The sequence below is a fragment of the Zeugodacus cucurbitae genome, chromosome 6 (assembly GCF_028554725.1).
Source record: "Zeugodacus cucurbitae isolate PBARC_wt_2022May chromosome 6, idZeuCucr1.2, whole genome shotgun sequence".
Lineage (NCBI taxonomy): Eukaryota > Metazoa > Arthropoda > Insecta > Diptera > Tephritidae > Zeugodacus > Zeugodacus cucurbitae.
Window position 1 is genome coordinate 13,107,687 of NC_071671.1, and position 17,503 is coordinate 13,125,189.

A 17,503-nucleotide genomic window follows, 5' to 3' on the forward strand; every position below is an offset into this window, starting at 1 on the left:
GCATATGAACAGAACGTGAAATATGCAGTTATTTTGCATTTTATGAATGAGTCGTGAGTGCATACTAGTTGAATGGAATAATTTCGCAAAATATGCACAAGCACTTAACATATGCGTTGGAAACTTTTGGCTGCAGACCTAGCACAATACAATTAGATCAATGTTGGCTTTATACTAAGTTATCCACGGCGGTTCCTTCCATCATTATTAAATACTTGAGTATAATACTCAAGTAGTCGGGTATCCATGTTAGGTTTTTATAACGGATTCGAGGAAATTTTTGCTTCTGTGGTAATAAAACTACTTCGAATTCACTTAGAGCTTAGTTTAGATATTTCTTACTGAATTGGGGCAAAGTATTCCCTTAACTTGATTCTAAGCACATATAGCCACGTAAGGTAGCATCGATATTCACTTGCTTTACAATATACAGTAAATCTTTGTGCTCTAAATGGCGACTGGTTTCTTTAGCCGGGTTCACTGTACCTTATGAAGTCATATAAAAATACAGAAGAAAGTTATGTGATTGTTTCTATGATTTATTGAAATATTTCTCTGAAGTGTTGAAAAGAGCCTAAATTGAGATAATTCTTATAGTTAGAGAGAGGAATGCTACAGATCTCACAGCAATGGTCACAGCACTATTTTTATACTCTCGTAACAAAGTTGCTAGAGAGTATTATAGTTTTGTTCACATAACGGTTGTTTGTAACACCCAAAACTAAACGAATTAGATATAGGGTTATATATACCAAAGTGATCAGGGTGAATAGTGGAGTTCAAATCCGAATGTCTGTCTGTCCGTCCGTCCGTCCGTCTGTGCAAGCTGTAAATTGAGTAAAAATTAAGATATCTTGACTTGACACTTATTTCTTGGCACCATAGGAAGGTTGCTTTCGAAAATGAGCAAAATCGGATCATTGCCACGCCCACAAAATGGCGAAAACCGAAAACACATAAAGTGCCATAACTAAGCCACAAATAAAGCTATGGAAATAAAATTTGGTATGAAGGATCGCACTATGAAGGGGCATATTTGGATGTAATTTTTTTGGTGAAGTGGGCGTGGCCCCGCCCCAACTAAGTTTTTTGTACATATCTCGCAAACGAATAGAGCTATATAAACCAAACTTTCTGCAGTCGTTTTTTTTTTAGCCACATCCTAATACAGTCCAAAAATAAAAAAATCGGATAATAACCACGCCCACCTCCCATACAAAGGTTAGGTTAAAAATTACTAAAAGTGGGTTAACTCATTAACGAAAAACGTCAGAAATACTAAATTTCACATAAGAAATGGCAGATGGAAGCTGTACTCAGATTGGAAAATGGGGGTGGCGTCGCCCACTTATGGGTCAAAAACCATATTTCAGGAACTACTCGACCGATTTCAATGGAACTTGGTTTATAATAGTTTCTTAACATCCCAATGATATGTTGTGAAAATTGGTCAAATCGCTTCACGCCTACTTCATATATACCAGAACTTCGAAGACGATCTGAATAGTTGACTTTACAATATATAAAGTAAGCAACTTTGCACAAACACTATGTTTATAGTGTGGCAGCCCCATTCTAAAAATCGCCGAAATCGGACCATAGGTTTTTAAGGCCCTATATATCGAATACGAGAACCTCGATGCTTCTAACCTAATATTATGTTTCCCAACTTTCAATGGACTTTATACAATATATATGACGAATATGTGGGTCAAATTGTGTATTATATAATATAAATAAAGTTAAATAAATAAATTGCGAGAGTATAAAATGTTCGGTTACACCCGAACTTAGCCCTTTCTTACTTGTTTATATTTAGTAAAGAACAGTTCTATGAGCTTAATTATGGATAAGTGAGCGATTTCATAGCTTTCCGTGACTTCGAGATATAAATTTCTTGATGAATTGTATTCATTGTCGATCTAACCCAAAAAGAGATATATTACTCTTTCTCTTTGATGGTAGCGCCAAGAACTCTGCTTTGCCCATACTTAAAATGGCCATAGTAAAGTAAATAACACGGAATATTCGGAAATTGAACGCAAATAGCAACTTAATATCGACTTCGTTTTCATCGATCTCTAGATATTTTTCTGTTTTCTATTGAACCATTTCGAGATAGTCGATGAGTATGTTGTTTTGCCAAATTGAAGACTTTTAGTTCAATGGAAAAAATAATTAAATTTTTTGACTCACTCTATTTGCTTTAAATGTCCTTGAGCTTCAGTGGCCAGTGCAAAGTTTGCTAAATATTTGTGAATATAACAAAAACCAATATTACCTAGAAATTTTCGCTATGCATTCCAATTGAAACTTGAGTGTGCCCTTGTTGTCCTTTTCGGTCTGCTGAAACTTTGTTGTCTAATTTGTCAACTAAATAAACAAATTTCAAGTCAACTTTTATTAAAATGATATGTGAAAGTAGAAAAACAAAGCAACAACTTTGTTTTATACCCGAGACACACATGTGGTAAAAATACCATGATAAAAGAATTATGGTATTTTGTTTACTACGTACATTGACAAACATCGATTTGTATTAAACCCAAATACTAGTATTTGTTTTATATAAACAATAAATATTTACATATGTTTATGAAATGAAGAGAGCAAGATTCAATATTGCAAAATAAGCCAAAATACATATATTTTCACCAAAAAAACAGAAGTAGCTAAAGTATATCTTAAAATCGTGTCACAAAATAAAGCGGCACATGACCCTGGTATTTTTGAAAAAAAAAAATCTGAAAAATTTCTAATTTTCATTTATATTTATTTATTCTTGAAAAGTCATATTGACAAAATATTTTAAAAAGCTTTCGTATTATATATAAGCTCTAACCTAGGTTTCTTACCTATTTTTAGCTGTGTTCAGTGAAATACCACAAAAAAATGCTGATATTGTTACCAGCAAAATACTACATTGCTCACATGGTAAAGTGCTAGTATTTGGTGACACACATCTGGTATTCGTACGAACAATAGTATTGTTACTACATGTGTGTCTCGGGTATAAAAGTTATATATAAGTTTACCAAAAACTATATTAGTTAAAATAATGGGGAAGGTAACAGAATATTTGGATTGAAAATATTTTAGAAATTACTACATTACCATTAGAATTAAGATATATGTATCTGCCTAATGAATACGAATTTTTTTGATGTAAAAAATTTAAGAAAGCAAAATTTGTATTTATATTTTATTTATCCAAAATATTTTATTTTATAAAAATAAAAACATCGTGTTTTTTTATACGAACTATATAAAATAGAAATAACAATTTATTGAAATATTTTGTTATTAACAAATTAAGCTTATAAGAAATATAAGTTTTCTCAATGTACATGTGTGGACTAAAAGTTTAAAGTACTTTACATCTATCAAATTAGTGAATCAAAATGACGCCACATACAAGTATGGGCATTCAGAAGAAGCCGCCGGCAGGAGTAAGTGATACTGAAAATAAGTAGAGATTATTATTATTATGACATTTTAATGTATTTCTTAGACTCTTTAGCAACCAGTATGATTATTTCAGGCGTAACAGTATATAATCACCTTATAAAAATTACAAATATATAATTTAATATTGATCTCAAAAAGTATATAATTTACTTATTTAATTACCCAATTGTCATTTTGGTATATGTATGTATGTAGAGTCATCGCTCATTATCCTACTAAATTTAAAAAATTTATTGAATTTACTAGATACTGAGTTTAAAAGTGTTGCCTACATTTAGGATGCTTCTGATGTGTAATTGCGTAGTTTCATACTTAATATTTATCGATTAGAAAGCTCAAACAAAGCTGTTTTATAAAATTAAATTTATAGTGAAATAATATACATATGTATATCCTCCTAGTAGTGTGAGTACTTTGTGCTATTAATTTGTATACTCTCGCAACAAGTTGCTAAAGAGTGTATTATATTTTTGCTCACCTAACGGTTGTTCCTGTCACCAAGAAATAAATAGATATGGGGTTATATATATATAAATGATTAGGGTGACGATTAGATTTGAAATCCGGATGTCTATCCGTTCAAGCTGTCTGTCCGTGCAAGCGGTAACTTGAGTTAAAATTTAGATATCTTAATGAAATTTGGTACACATATTCCTTAGCACCCTGAGAAGGTTGGTATTCAAAATGGGACATAAATAAAGTTATACAAGTAAAATTTGGTACACAAAATCGCACTAGCAAGGGGCATATTTGGATGTGGTTTTTTTTGGGAACGTGGGCGTAAACTACTAAAGGTATATCAACCAAACTCTCTAGAGTCGTTTCGTTTAGTTACTTCCTTATTTAGTTCAATAATAGAATAAATCGGATTATAACCACGCCCACAAAAGGTTACGTTGAACACTACTAAAAATGCTTTAATTCAGTAAGGAATACCACCAGAAACCTTAAATTTCATCATAAAGATGGTACAGAATAGCTTCCCTCAAATTGGTATACAAAATTTTAAATGGGCGCGGCTCCACCTCAAAAACCATATCTCCGAAGCCACTCGACCAATTTCGATGAAATTAACTTCATAATATACCAGAACTTCCTATATACCAGATCTTTGAAGTCGATCTGAATCGTTTACTTTCCAATATATATAAAGTAAGCACTAGTGAAGATATCGGAACGGAACTTTGCACAAATACTGCATTAATGGTGTGACATCGCCTTTCTAAAAATCGTTGAAATCGGACCATAAGTTTTCAATGCCTCATATATCGAACATGAAGACCTCAGTGCTTCTAATTTTTTCTACCGAAAATATAGTTCAGCCTCTCTAATATTTTGTTGAAATTCGGTGGGAATATCTTTCTTTTAATAATATGTCTCCGTGCCAAAAATGCGTGAAGTCGATTCTTAAGTTCACCTAACTCCCATATATTATACCTAATATTAGGATTTCCAACTTTCAATGGACTTTATACCATATACATATGTATATGACGAATATGTGGGTCAAATTCTGTGTTATATTAATTAAATTAAATCAATAAATTAAATTTTAGATTAAATAAAATATTTTAAGATTTCTTATGTGTTCTTAAATAATAAATTGCTTAAAGTTATTATAATTTACTTCAAATTATGTGTTTTCTTTGATTTGTATCATACAAATATGCTTTACACACCTGTTCACACTCTAAAGCCATTCCCCTTTCGCTTAGTTGAAAAAAAACTTATCTCGCATATCACAACACAAAACTCACATTTCCAAATAATTTATTTTGCTTATTGCGGCGCTGACATGAAATATAAATGCCCACAGAAACTCTTAGCGCAACAAAAGCCGCCCTTAAAATCCAAAAACTCACACAAAATACATCAACTTCACCTGCCGCTATTTTGTTTGCTTCCTGAAATTCGATTTCTGCCAAATGTTAAAGTCATTTTCGCACATATACTCTCATGCGCTTTTGTTATGTTGTAAGCTTGTGTGTATTAATAATATATTTAAATGAGTCTTAAACTTATTACACTACCACTTCCGCACTTGACTTACTCTTTTCGCTTTCTTCGCATGTTTTGCCTCTAAACGAAATATTCGACACTCACTTCAACTTAAACTGGAAATCGTGTAAACACCATTTATACACACATGAAATGCTTCCTCGCTTGTGTTGGGTGCAGGTGCCAGCACATGGCTTGCCGGCTGGCGCGCGTAAAGGCTGCTTACCTCTGGGATTACCGCAGCCGTTGTTGTTGGAGGAGAAGAAATTCCTGTTGGCGGTGGAACGTGGCGATATTGGCAATGTACGCAGGTGAGTGAGTTAAATGGGGGTAGAGATATATAACATACATGAGTATACAGATATATTAAATAGAATTAAAGATGGGTATATATGTTTAACATATCTATATATATTTTATGTATATATGAATATTATATACATATATACGCAGAATATTTGTTGTTAGTATTGTCAAATGTTAATTCACAAAGCATAAGTACCGCACATTGTAAACACATTTGAGGCTGTGAAGCTGTTTTGTTCACATTTAATGTAGACGAACTAGTAAGAACATAATACTAAAGGTGACCTGGCGTATGAGCAACTTTTTGACTTGCATTTGCTTGCAAAACATTTTTTACCTTATATACTTACCTTATATACTTATATAATAGGCCAATTCTGGACGCTTCTGGTCGATCGCTTGTTTCAAGCGGTCCAGTTGTTCGCAGTAGATGCTAGTATTAATCGTCTGGCCATATGGGAGCACCTTATAGTGGATGCTTCCCTTCCAATCCCACCAAACACACAGCAAAACCTTCCTGGCCGTCAATCCCGGCTTTGTCACTGTTTGGGACGATTCACCGGCCTTCGGCCACGACCGTTTTCGCTTGATGTTGTCGTATGTGGTAAATTTTTCCAGCAGCATATCGCAGGCGTTGATTCGGCCCAGAAGGTTTTTTTGTGTCAAATCATGTGGCACCCAAACATCAAGCTTTTTTGTGTATCCAACTTTTTGCAGATGGTTTAAAATGGTTTGGTGACTAACTCCCATCTCCTGGGAAATGTCACGAGATGCCACATGCCGGTCTAACTCTATGTTTTCCATGATTTGAGCGGTATTTGTCGTCACTGGTCTTCCGCCGGCTGGCTTATCCATGGTGTCGTCTTTATCCGCTCAGAATCGAGATAGAGTACCATCCCCCAAAACGCCAATAATCTCACGAAACGTTTCTCTAGCGGATTTACCTTTAACTTTAAAATAGCGCGAATTTCGGCGGTAGTGAACTCCGTGTTTACAACTCTATAACTGTTGGACACAATATCCAAACTAATCATGTATAGCATAGTCGTTTTGTAGGATATGTCAAGACCTTTCAAAATGTGATGTATAATATTCCCAGGTACGAGCTCAGTAGCGCTTTATTCCTAGCCGCGAAATTAAAAAAAAAAAAAAAAAAGGAGGGAGATTTGTGACAACCTAATCTTATAACTGCAGTTCAGTATGTTTTGCTTAATACAATTCTAAAATAAACACCAGAAACATTTTGTTGTTTTTGCTTTTGGGGTTGATCTCCCTCAATATTCGTTAGACACCGTTCAACCTTTTAATGATTGCATTAGGTTAGGTTATGTCAAGGAGTAGATCTCCACGACTGCAGAGAATCCCTTATCCCTTGAACACGACTTAACTCTTAAGTCGGCTTAGGTCAATTTCAGTCGGCAGTTCCAGACTTATGTATGTCAATCGAAGTGTTTTAACCTCAGTCTGGTGAATACGTGGACATTGAAGGAGGATGTGCTTGGATGATTTCTTCTCTCGCTTTACTCCAAACAGCTTTGTCAGCTTGCGTCTGATATGACCCCTAGTCTCACCAGACTTGCGCAGAGATGTACCATCCTGAGAGAAAGCAGCTGGAAGTACCGATTTCTGTCCACCACGGGCCAAAAAGACCTAACAATTGCTCAGGTGTTGGTTGTTATTCAATATTTGGAGAGCTCGAGCGAAGTCCAGCGCTTTGACGCTAGTGGATCATGATCCACTCAACCGCTTCTATTGCACTTTGCAATTTTCAGCGATTCCGAAGTGACCGGGTACCCATACAAGTCATCTAGCAAAATAGTTTGATTGATAAAGAGGCAATTCCTAACTAGCTTAGAGCGAGATTAGAGTTTAAATTCCTACTGAGATATAATTTATGAGTAGAAGAGGAATAAGGACAATAACATCAATTATAGAATATTAAGTAAAAGGTAAATTCAATACCAAGCACCAGTCCAAGATATAACGTGCACGTTCCAAAGGCCTTTCTTGTGGTATTTCACTCAAAAAGCTACTTACATACCAGTATGTATATGCATATGAGGATATCATTAGCTATTCTTGAATAACTACTTTCATGAAAGGTATAATGAAGCAGCCCAACCGCAAATGCCTTTCACAAAATCACATAAGTTTTGAGAATGATAGCACTGCAGAGCAGTGAGTGACCGGAAAGCATAGCGGAAGCAGTTCATTGACAAATGCAAAAAACAATAAAAGGCACTCATGTAAGCAAGTGTGTGAGTGTTTCGAGTACAAAATCTATTGCCAACTGCTGGGTGTGACAAAACAAATGCTTAGTTAGGTGCTACGGAAGCTGGAAGCGAAACAGAAAATATTTCTTTACGCAACACGCAAACACAACTGGTATTCGTTGCGCAATGCAAATAAGCGCCTAAAAGTATGCCTTAGAATTTTGCGAGTTTCATTTGTTTGACTGTGAGGATTGTTGTTACGCAAAAATGTGTCTTGCCGCTATCAGAGTGTGTGTGTTGGACCATTATCTCTGCATCGTTGCATGCCAAATGAAGTTGATATGCAAGCTTCCGCACACACTTCCTGTTGTCATATGGGTCTGCAGTGTGCTGGCTGCTTAGTTTCTGGCTTCTACGGCCAACAAACTCTGGCAGTTTATGGGTATGTGTGAGTCTGTGTTTGGGACATTTTTATTGTCTGCACACATTTTTTTGTGTCACACATTGTACGGTAGATGCGGTGACCAAGCATCCGACGCTCTTTTCTCTCTCATCTCTTTCACCTTCCTACATGTTTTTTTCACTTTTTCTAAAGCTTTGTTGTCTCCAGTTTTCCTTCCTTAGTCACCTTCCTGTACCTGTTTGTCACTCTTTCCTTGCCTCCCTTCCTTAAAATCTACGTCCAATGTACTTCCCTAAGGTGCCGGCACTGCCTTCCCTGTTCTGACATATTCATTTGCGTGTTAAATTAGAAACTCCAGCTGTGCATTTTGGGTGACTCTGGCTGAAGTCCTTACAAGCTTGCCTTCTTCTCTTATGTAATGTGCTTGTAATTGTTTGACTGCTTGCTCTGGTCAACTCAAATGCACCGTTTGCTCCATCAAACTGGAAGTGAGTGCAAATAGTTTGTGACAATATTTAGGTCGAAGGTCAGTTGGATAACAAAAGTTAAGTGTGCAATGTGGTAACAACTAACTGGTATTTTGATAACAGGCATGTAGGGAGCTGTTTAAAAAAAACGTCTCTAGGAAAGTCTAATGCTATAGTATTGAGAAGCAGGAAGTGATCTTTTTGAGAAAGCACTTCTAGTTATACATAGGTAGTCAGTCAGTAATAGCCTTTTCGCATATGAGTTAATTGATCAATTAAGCGGTCTTTGCTCGATTAAAGCGCTGATTTAGATTAATTTACCATACGAAAGAATAAATTTATTTGCACTACATTAATTATACTCTCGCAACAAATGTTGCTAAAGAGAGTATTATAGTTTTGTTCACATAACGGTTGTTTGTAACACCCAAAACTAACGAGTTAGATATAGGGTTATATATACCAAAGTGATCAGGGTGAAGAGTGGAGTTCAAATCCGAATGTCTGTCTGTCCGTCCGTCCGTCCGTCCGTCTGTGCAAGCTGTAACTTAAGTAAAAATCAAGATATCTTGATGAAACTTGGCACACTTATTTCTTGGCACCATAGGAAGGTTGCTTTCGAAAATGAGCAAAATCGGACCACTGCCACGCCCACAAAATGGCGAAAACCGAAAACACATAAAGTGCTAATCCATAAATAAAGCTATGGAAATAAAATTTGGTATGAAGGATCGTACTACGAAGGGGCATATTTGGATGTAATTTTTTTGTACATATCTCGCAAACCAATAGAGCTATATTAACCAAACATTCTGCAGTCGTTTTTTTAGCCACTTCTTAATACATTTTAAAAATGAAAGAAATCGGATAATAACCACACCCACCTCCCATACAAAAGTTAGGTTGAAAATTACTAAAAGTGGGTTAACTCACTAACGAAAAACGTTAGAAACACTAAATTTCATATAAGAAATGGCAGATGGAAGCTGCACTCAGATTTTTTTACAAAATGGAAAATGGGCGTGGCGTCGCCCACTTATGGGTCAAAAACCATATCTCAGGAACTACTTGACTGATTTCAATGAAACTTGGTTTGTAATAGTTTCCTTACATCCCAATGATATGTTGTGAAAATAGGCCAAATCGCTTCACAACCACGCTTACTTCCCATATACCAGAACTTTGAAGACGACCTTAATCGTTTACTTTACAATATATAAAGTAAGTACTAGTGAAGATATCGGTGCAGAACTTTGCACAAATACTATGTTAATAGTGTGGCAGCCCCATTCTAAAAATCGCCGAAATCGGACCATAGGTTTTTAAGGCCCCATATATCGAACACGAGGACCTCGGTGCTTCTAACCTAAAATTATGGTTTCCAACTTTCAATGGACTTTATACAATGTATATGACGAATATGTGGGTGAAATTGTGTATTATATAATATAAATAAAGTTAAATAAATAAATTGCGAGAGTATAAAATGTTCGGTTACACCCGAACTTAGCCCTTCCTTATTTGTTTTTAATTTAATTTTTAATCGAATATAAATCGAGTAGAAATGTAATGCAACTCTGTGGGTTGTTGTTCACGCTATAAATTTGGTTGTGATAAAATAAGAATCAGCTGATGAATATTATCAACTTCTTATGAACAGCAAAAACAAGAATGTATAATAGCTGATCGTTAATCGAGTAGCCGGCTGTACGAAAACAAAAACTGGCTTCTCAATTATATTTATATTGTACTTAATAAATTTGGCTATTCGAAAAGCCTATAAACATCCTCATCTCTAATAGAAGGAATGGTGAAATAAATTTGGTTTGGAGAGAGGTTAGAAACTAGCCAACCGAACACAATTATTCCATAGATCTGAACTGTCCGTATATGGTACGGGTTCTTATTTATACAGATTCTTTTTTAATTTTGATGAAAATTTTTAAGAACTCTCTATATTTGCCGCTCAAACATTATCAGAACCAAGTAAGGAAGAGCTAAGTTCGGGTGTAACCGAACATTTTATACTCTCGCAATTTATTTATTTAACTTAATTAATATTATATAATACACAATTTGACCCCTATAAACGTCATACATATGGTATAAAGTCCATTGAAAGTAGGAAGCCCTAATATTAGGTATATGGGAGTTAGGTAAATTTAAAACCCGACTTCACACATTTTTGGCACGGAGACATATTATTTAAAGAAAGATATTTCCTCTGAATTTCTTCCAAATTTTTTCGAAAAAAAGACAATTAGAAGCTCTGACCTCCTCATGTTCGATAAATGGGGCCTTGGAAACTTATGGTCCGCTTTCGACGGTTTTTAGAAGAGCGATTCGACACACTATAAATGCAGTATCTATGGAAAGTTATGTTCCGATATGTTCACTAGTACTTACTTTATATATTGTAAAGTAAACGATTCAGATCGACTTCAAAGTTCTGGTATATAGGAAGTAGACGTGGTTGTGAACCGATTATATTGGAACCGATATAATTGGGATGCGAGAAAAATATTATAAACCGAATTTCATTGAAATTGGCCGAGAAGTTTCGGAGATATGGTTTTTGACCCATAAGTGTGCGGAGCCACAACCATTTACAATTTTTTATACCAATTTGAGTGCAGCTCTTCCGTACTTTCTTTATAATGAAATTTAAGGTTTCTGGTGTTTTCTCTTACTGAGTTAAAGCATTTTTATTGGTTTTTAACATAACCTTTGTATGGGAGATAGACGTGGTTATAATACGATTTCCTCCATTTTTGGACTCTATAAGGTAGTATCAAAAAGAAACGACTCTAAAAAGTTTGGTTGATATAGCTTTAGTAATTTACGAGATACATGTGCAAAAAACTTAGTAGGGGCGGGGCCACACTCACTTCTCCAAAAAAATTACATCCAAATATGCCTCTTCATAGTGCGATCCTTCATACCAAATTTTACTTCCATAGCTCTATATATGGCTTAGTTATGGCGCTTTATGTGTTTTTGGCTTTCGACATTTTGTGGGCAGTGCAATGGTCCGATTTTGTCCATCTTCGAAAGCAATCTATGGAGGCAGGAAACACGTGTACCAAGTTTCAGCAAGATATCTTAATTTTTACTCTAGTTACAGTTTGCTTAGACGGACGGACGGTCGGACTGACGGACTCTTCAGTCTCATCACTTTGGTATATACATATATCCCTATATCTAACTCGTTTAGTTTTGGGTATTTCAAGCAACCGTTATATGAACAAAGCTTAGCAACTTTGATGCTAGCAACATTGTTGCGAGAGTATAAAAAGTACTCTCATTAAAACTACTCTCATGAAATAAAGCGTAGAGAATAATCTCAGCATCGCTTTCCTACAGGGTCTCTGTAAATGAACTTTGATTTTGTGTCCACGCGTTGTTAAATGTTTTGACAAGTATTTTCCGTTCTTCAACACTGAACTCAACATTTATTTACAACTACCTACATGTTTACAAGCATTTATATGTTGATATGTATATATATTTGTATGAACATATAAACGCCGGTTCGAATGGCATTGTTAATTGTTTGCTGGTCAGCAAAGCGTTGGTTTTGACAGCTGGAACTTTTGTCGTTCGCGTGTCAAAAGTTGTCGCTCACATATATCCTCCTGGTTGGCCAGTTCACCGCAGCAATTTGTTGTAATTATTATTGTACAGCTTGTTTGTGATAGCTTTTAATGCATCACTGCACTTATGAACTCAATTATTTCGCTGAAAGAAAATTCTTTGTTCGATTTAATAGTTTTTTTTTGCTATACGAATTTTTTGGTTAGTTTTAAATGGACTGTTGTACATAGTTGATTGAAGTTATTGGATTTTTATTCATAGTGGAATATTACTCTCGTCAAAAGTCGATGCAGGAAAACTCTTCATTTCGAGTACTGAAAATTTTAATCAAAAACATTTGTAGGCTTGACAAGAAGCCACCAAAGCAAGTCAAATATTATTGGCGTTGCCAGATTTTTAATTTATATACAACAATCTCTCTCATAACATCTCGCGCTTAAAGTTTATTTCTTCATTCATTTTCTCCCTTACGATTCCACTCTCAAAACGCCCATTTAACTTTTTCTAAATTTTCATTTCTAATGCCATTTCTCCTCCTCCAATATCTTTCGCACATTCTGCTCCTTTCCCTTCCTCCACTTTCAACCCCACACCACTTGCTTTAAGCATCAATTTGAATTTGTGATTTTCTATTTTTTCTGCCATTTAACTTTTATAATTGTTATTGACTTGGCACTTTCACGGTCTATGCTGCCGGGTCACTCTCACCCTCCAGCGTCTAATGGTAAAATTGTAATTTCCAATAAAATGCGAATGGTCGAATTGGTCGGGGTGTACGCTGTCGTAAGCGTGTGGTCAACGGCAAACAATGTGCTAATGCAAAGTTCGGCGAGTTAATTGATATTTTTATGCTCTCATTGATTGCCGAAGTTTGGTTATTTTCAGCGTTCAATTGCTATTGCTTTTGCTTCCGGGTTCTACACTTGAGAAATATCAAAATTACAATGTTCAATTTTAATATTGGTGTTTTGTGTTTTCTTTTGAATTGATTGGACGTGGTTGGAGTAACTTAATTAATGAGAGAGTGGGAGCATGGAATCGCATTACAGTTATAATAAATGCGAGAAAATTAAGTAGTCTGGAGAAACTGTTTACATAATTGCTAGTTGTTTGACAGAGTTCCTCCACCCAGTTTTGTTATGGGCTCAGATTTTGTCTTTATGGGGAGTCTTTAAATTTCCCAATCTTTAAAAGACTGATATTCGGGGATGGGATATAAGTGATTTATAATATCATGTATCGAGTGTAGTGTTCCATTCGTTTTTAGGCCTCGCAATTCGGTGAAGGAAGGAGGAAGGTGTTTCCCCTATTTTCATATTATTCTGGTTGGTTCCACATATCTTACATATTTTAGAGTTCTGTGCTCTTACTTTAACTTCATAGAACCCTTTAGAACAACCAACTTCATCGCATTTTGTCATCGTCGATAGCGATAATAAATTTAGTTAATGTTTCTTGGAGACTTTCTTTCCTGTATTTGTACATGTGAAAGTGTGGTATAGTCAATAAATTGATTATGGATATTGATACATTGTAATCATGCCTTTTTCAAGATTTAGTGATTAATGTCTGACCCCAGATCTGTATCCACGCTGATAACTTTCAATCAGTTCGTTGCCTAGAGCTGACTTTGACGCCAACTGGCAGGCATATTTCAATCCAATGGTCCTTCAACTATATAAACTAGCTGCACATAATGGAGCTACCATACATTTATAAGATCTCTGTGGTCCGATTCGGTGCTCAGTTTGCGACTTGGTTCTGAAACTTTCGATCGCAGATAGTCATATCACTTTGTACAATTCTTCAAAGAAGTATGGCGCTACAGATTCTTATGCAAAGGTCTGAAACTTTGAAGCAAGAATTTTCCATCGACTGTTCTTTCTTTATGAACGGACTTTTGGTCGTCCTTGTTTCAAGATTGCTAGCTTTTCTTATTTGGCCTCTTTAATTATTATACGGATCGGTTTTCAGGAGTAATTCCCACGTAGCAATAGCTGTCTTTTAGACTGCTTAGCCCTAAAATTCGGAAATTAGATAGAGGTACACTGGAACATTATTATTATTATGAGCTGGAATGGATTGTCATACACATCGTATCGTTGTGTCATTCTGTAGAATCTACTCCCTACTTAATTATTAGGTTGGAAAATATCACCCATCATCTTTTTTGCTCTTTATTCAATGCTTTATAAAAAGTGTTACAGTGATCGGAATTAGTACAAGAATGTATCGTTTCGTTCGATAATCTGTTTTCATCTAGAGGGCAACTTCATAATACCACCCTCGAAGAAGCCCCCCTCCTTATTTGCGAAGAACTCGGACAAGCCTCTTTTGAGTTCAACTTTACATCACCAAGGGCGTTCGCCATGGACAGGAACAGGTGGTAATCACTTGGCGAAATGTCCGGACTATATAGTGGATGCGATAAAATCTCCCATCCGAGCTCCCGTAGCTTCTGCCGAGTCATTAAGGAAGTGTGTGGTCTGGCGTTGTCCTGGTGGAATACTACACCGCTCCTGTTGGCTAACTCTGGACACTTCTGGTCGATCGCCTGCTTCAAGCGGTGTAGTTGTTCACCGTAGATGGTAGAATTAAGCGTCTGCCCACAAAACACACAGCAAAACATTCCTGGTCGTCAACCCCGGCGATTCACCGGCTTCGACCACGACCGTTTTCGTTTGATATTGTTGTATCGTCGCCAATCACCAACCGTTTTAAAAATGGGTCGCGTTCGTTCCGTTTCAGCAGCATATCGCAGGAGTTGATTCTTCAATTTTTGCGTCAATTCATGCGGCACCCAACATCAAGCTTTTTTTGTGCATCCAGCCTTCTGCAGATGGTTTAAAATGGTTTAGTGACTAACTCCCATCTCCTGGGCAATGCCACGAGAGGCCACATGCCGGTCTAACTCGCTGTTTTCCATGATTTGATCGGTATTCGTCGTCAAAGGTCTTCCGCTGGCTGGCTTATCCATGGTGTCGTTTTCACCCCCTCTGAATCGTCGAAATCATTCCTCATTCAAAGTGATAGAGTACCATCCCCCAAAACACCATTAATCTCACGGAAAGTTTCTCTGGCGGATTTGCCTTTAACTTTAAAATAGCGCGAATTTCGGCATTAGTGACCTCCATTTTTACACGTCTATAACTGTTGAATGCAATATGCAAACTAATTATGCATAGCGTCGTTTTGTAGGTTATGTCAAGACCTTTCATAAATGTATGGTATTGCCAGACACGAACTCTGTAGCGCTTTATACATAGCCACGAAATACAAAAGACAAAAGGGCGGAAGGGAGATACATATTTGCCTACCAATATTATTTATTTTTTTTTTATGTATTAATTTTAAGTAGTTTTTCCAATAGCGAAAGCTTCCATATGTATTGATTTACTGTTGAGCGTTATGAAAGTGTGTCTACCATATGAAAAGGAGACGAAGCCTCCATAAGCTATATATGTAAATATTACTAAGAGCAGCATGTTGACCGCAAAGTTTGCCTACTCTATTCAACGGTCAATTCTATAGCGCTCATAATGGCTTGTCAACCTCCATTGGCCGCGCTCATTTGGTAATGGCTTTGACGTCGTCATAGATTGGCTTGTTTGCTTAAATTCAGCACTCAGCCTCAGACTAGTAATTAAAAGTTTCTTAAAGCATTTTTTTTTCAAGCTGTAATGCTTTCTAATTTTCCACTGCATATTGACAGTGATTGCAATATTCGTAAATGAAAGGAAAGAAGGAAGGAACATATTAAAAAAGTATAAATAAAAGTGGTATTGAAAAGTATTTTGCGGTTGCTCATTGTTGGAATTGTTAGAATGCGGCCAAGGTTTGGTATTGTTGCGAGCAGAGTGTGTGACTGTTGTCATATGCGCTTGGGGATATTCTAAAGGGTTCTCATTTGCTTTTTTACGGTTTATTCCCATGCATTCATCTTCCATTTTTCCTTCAATATTTTTATTTTTCTTTTTCTCAATTATTTTGATATGTTCTTCATTGAGCATCGTGTTAGAAGGTCAACGTTGAAATAATTGTTTATAACCTTTTCGTTCATTTTCTATTATTCTTAAGCACTTTTCGCCTGAAGTTTATAAACTTTTGCTCATTTATTATTTTCATAATTTGCTGATTTTTGCTGCCAATAATCCCTTTATTTATATCCCTTTAGAATTCTGCAGAAGGCCCATCGCAAGCGCCACATCAATATCAATTGTATGGATCCTTTGGGTCGACGCGCGCTCACCCTGGCCATTGACAATGAGAATCTCGAAATGGTTGAGTTGTTGGTGATTATGGGCGTGGAGACGAAGGATGCTCTGTTGCATGCCATTAATGCCGAGTTTGTCGAGGCTGTTGAGCTGCTGCTGGAGCATGAGGAACTCATCTACAAGGAGGGCGAACCATATGTGAGTAGAGAATGAAATAGCATTATATTCTTTGTTTTAAGGTTTTAAGGGAGCATAGTGATAAATATAAAAGTCCAGTACAGTGACAAGATGACCTTAATGGACTATAACCACTTAAGTATTTGGGAATTATTTTATTGATATTCTTGTTTGGGATTATGTACTCAAGTATTGAACTACTTTTTGTCTAATTTTGCAAACTATAATTATCTCTTTCATCTTCTTTGATGATCGTATGAAAGACCTCTGAATTATATTATGTATTTTTCTGGTAAAGAGAAAATAAATAGATATATTTATTAAGCTTGATATTAGGTCTACAACTTTGCTTCCGTCGTTTTCCAACAGATGTCTCTAGGATCACGGACTCCTATATAAAAAATAATTTCTGCGATTACCAAGAATTTTAAGTTAGATTTTAGATACGAGTTGATGTTCATGTATTTCGTTTGTTTCGAAGATGTCTGCTTAAGCTTGAGACGTGTTCTAGCAATAAATATGCCTAAACGACTTTCAGTACCGCTGGAAGTATGATCTTTGGTCTACCACAGAATCCTATTTCTGAAATTAAATATGAACCTATGAATTTGGAGCTTTAGCCTATTTCCAACTTTCACAACCAAATCTTTTAAGTTTTCCAGG

The 17,503-nt window shown here is 36.0% G+C and overlaps 1 protein-coding gene across 8 annotated transcripts in view; it reads left to right on the plus strand.

Annotated features, from left to right (window-relative positions):
• LOC105215125 (transient-receptor-potential-like protein) overlaps positions 1 to 17,503 on the plus strand; it is a 48,857-nt gene that overhangs the window by 7,423 nt on the left and 23,931 nt on the right. For 4 of the 8 annotated variants that reach the window (XM_054233777.1, XM_054233776.1, XM_054233781.1 and 1 more), the window contains exons 2-4: positions 3,275 to 3,449; positions 5,647 to 5,777; positions 16,624 to 16,861. In XM_054233777.1, coding sequence (XP_054089752.1) covers positions 3,402 to 3,449; positions 5,647 to 5,777; positions 16,624 to 16,861 — 417 coding nt within the window. In that variant the 5' untranslated portion in view covers positions 3,275 to 3,401. The remainder of the gene's footprint in view (positions 1 to 3,274; positions 3,450 to 5,646; positions 5,778 to 16,623; positions 16,862 to 17,503) is intronic. The other 4 variants (XM_054233780.1, XM_054233779.1, XM_054233782.1 and 1 more) reach the window with 2 other exon arrangements.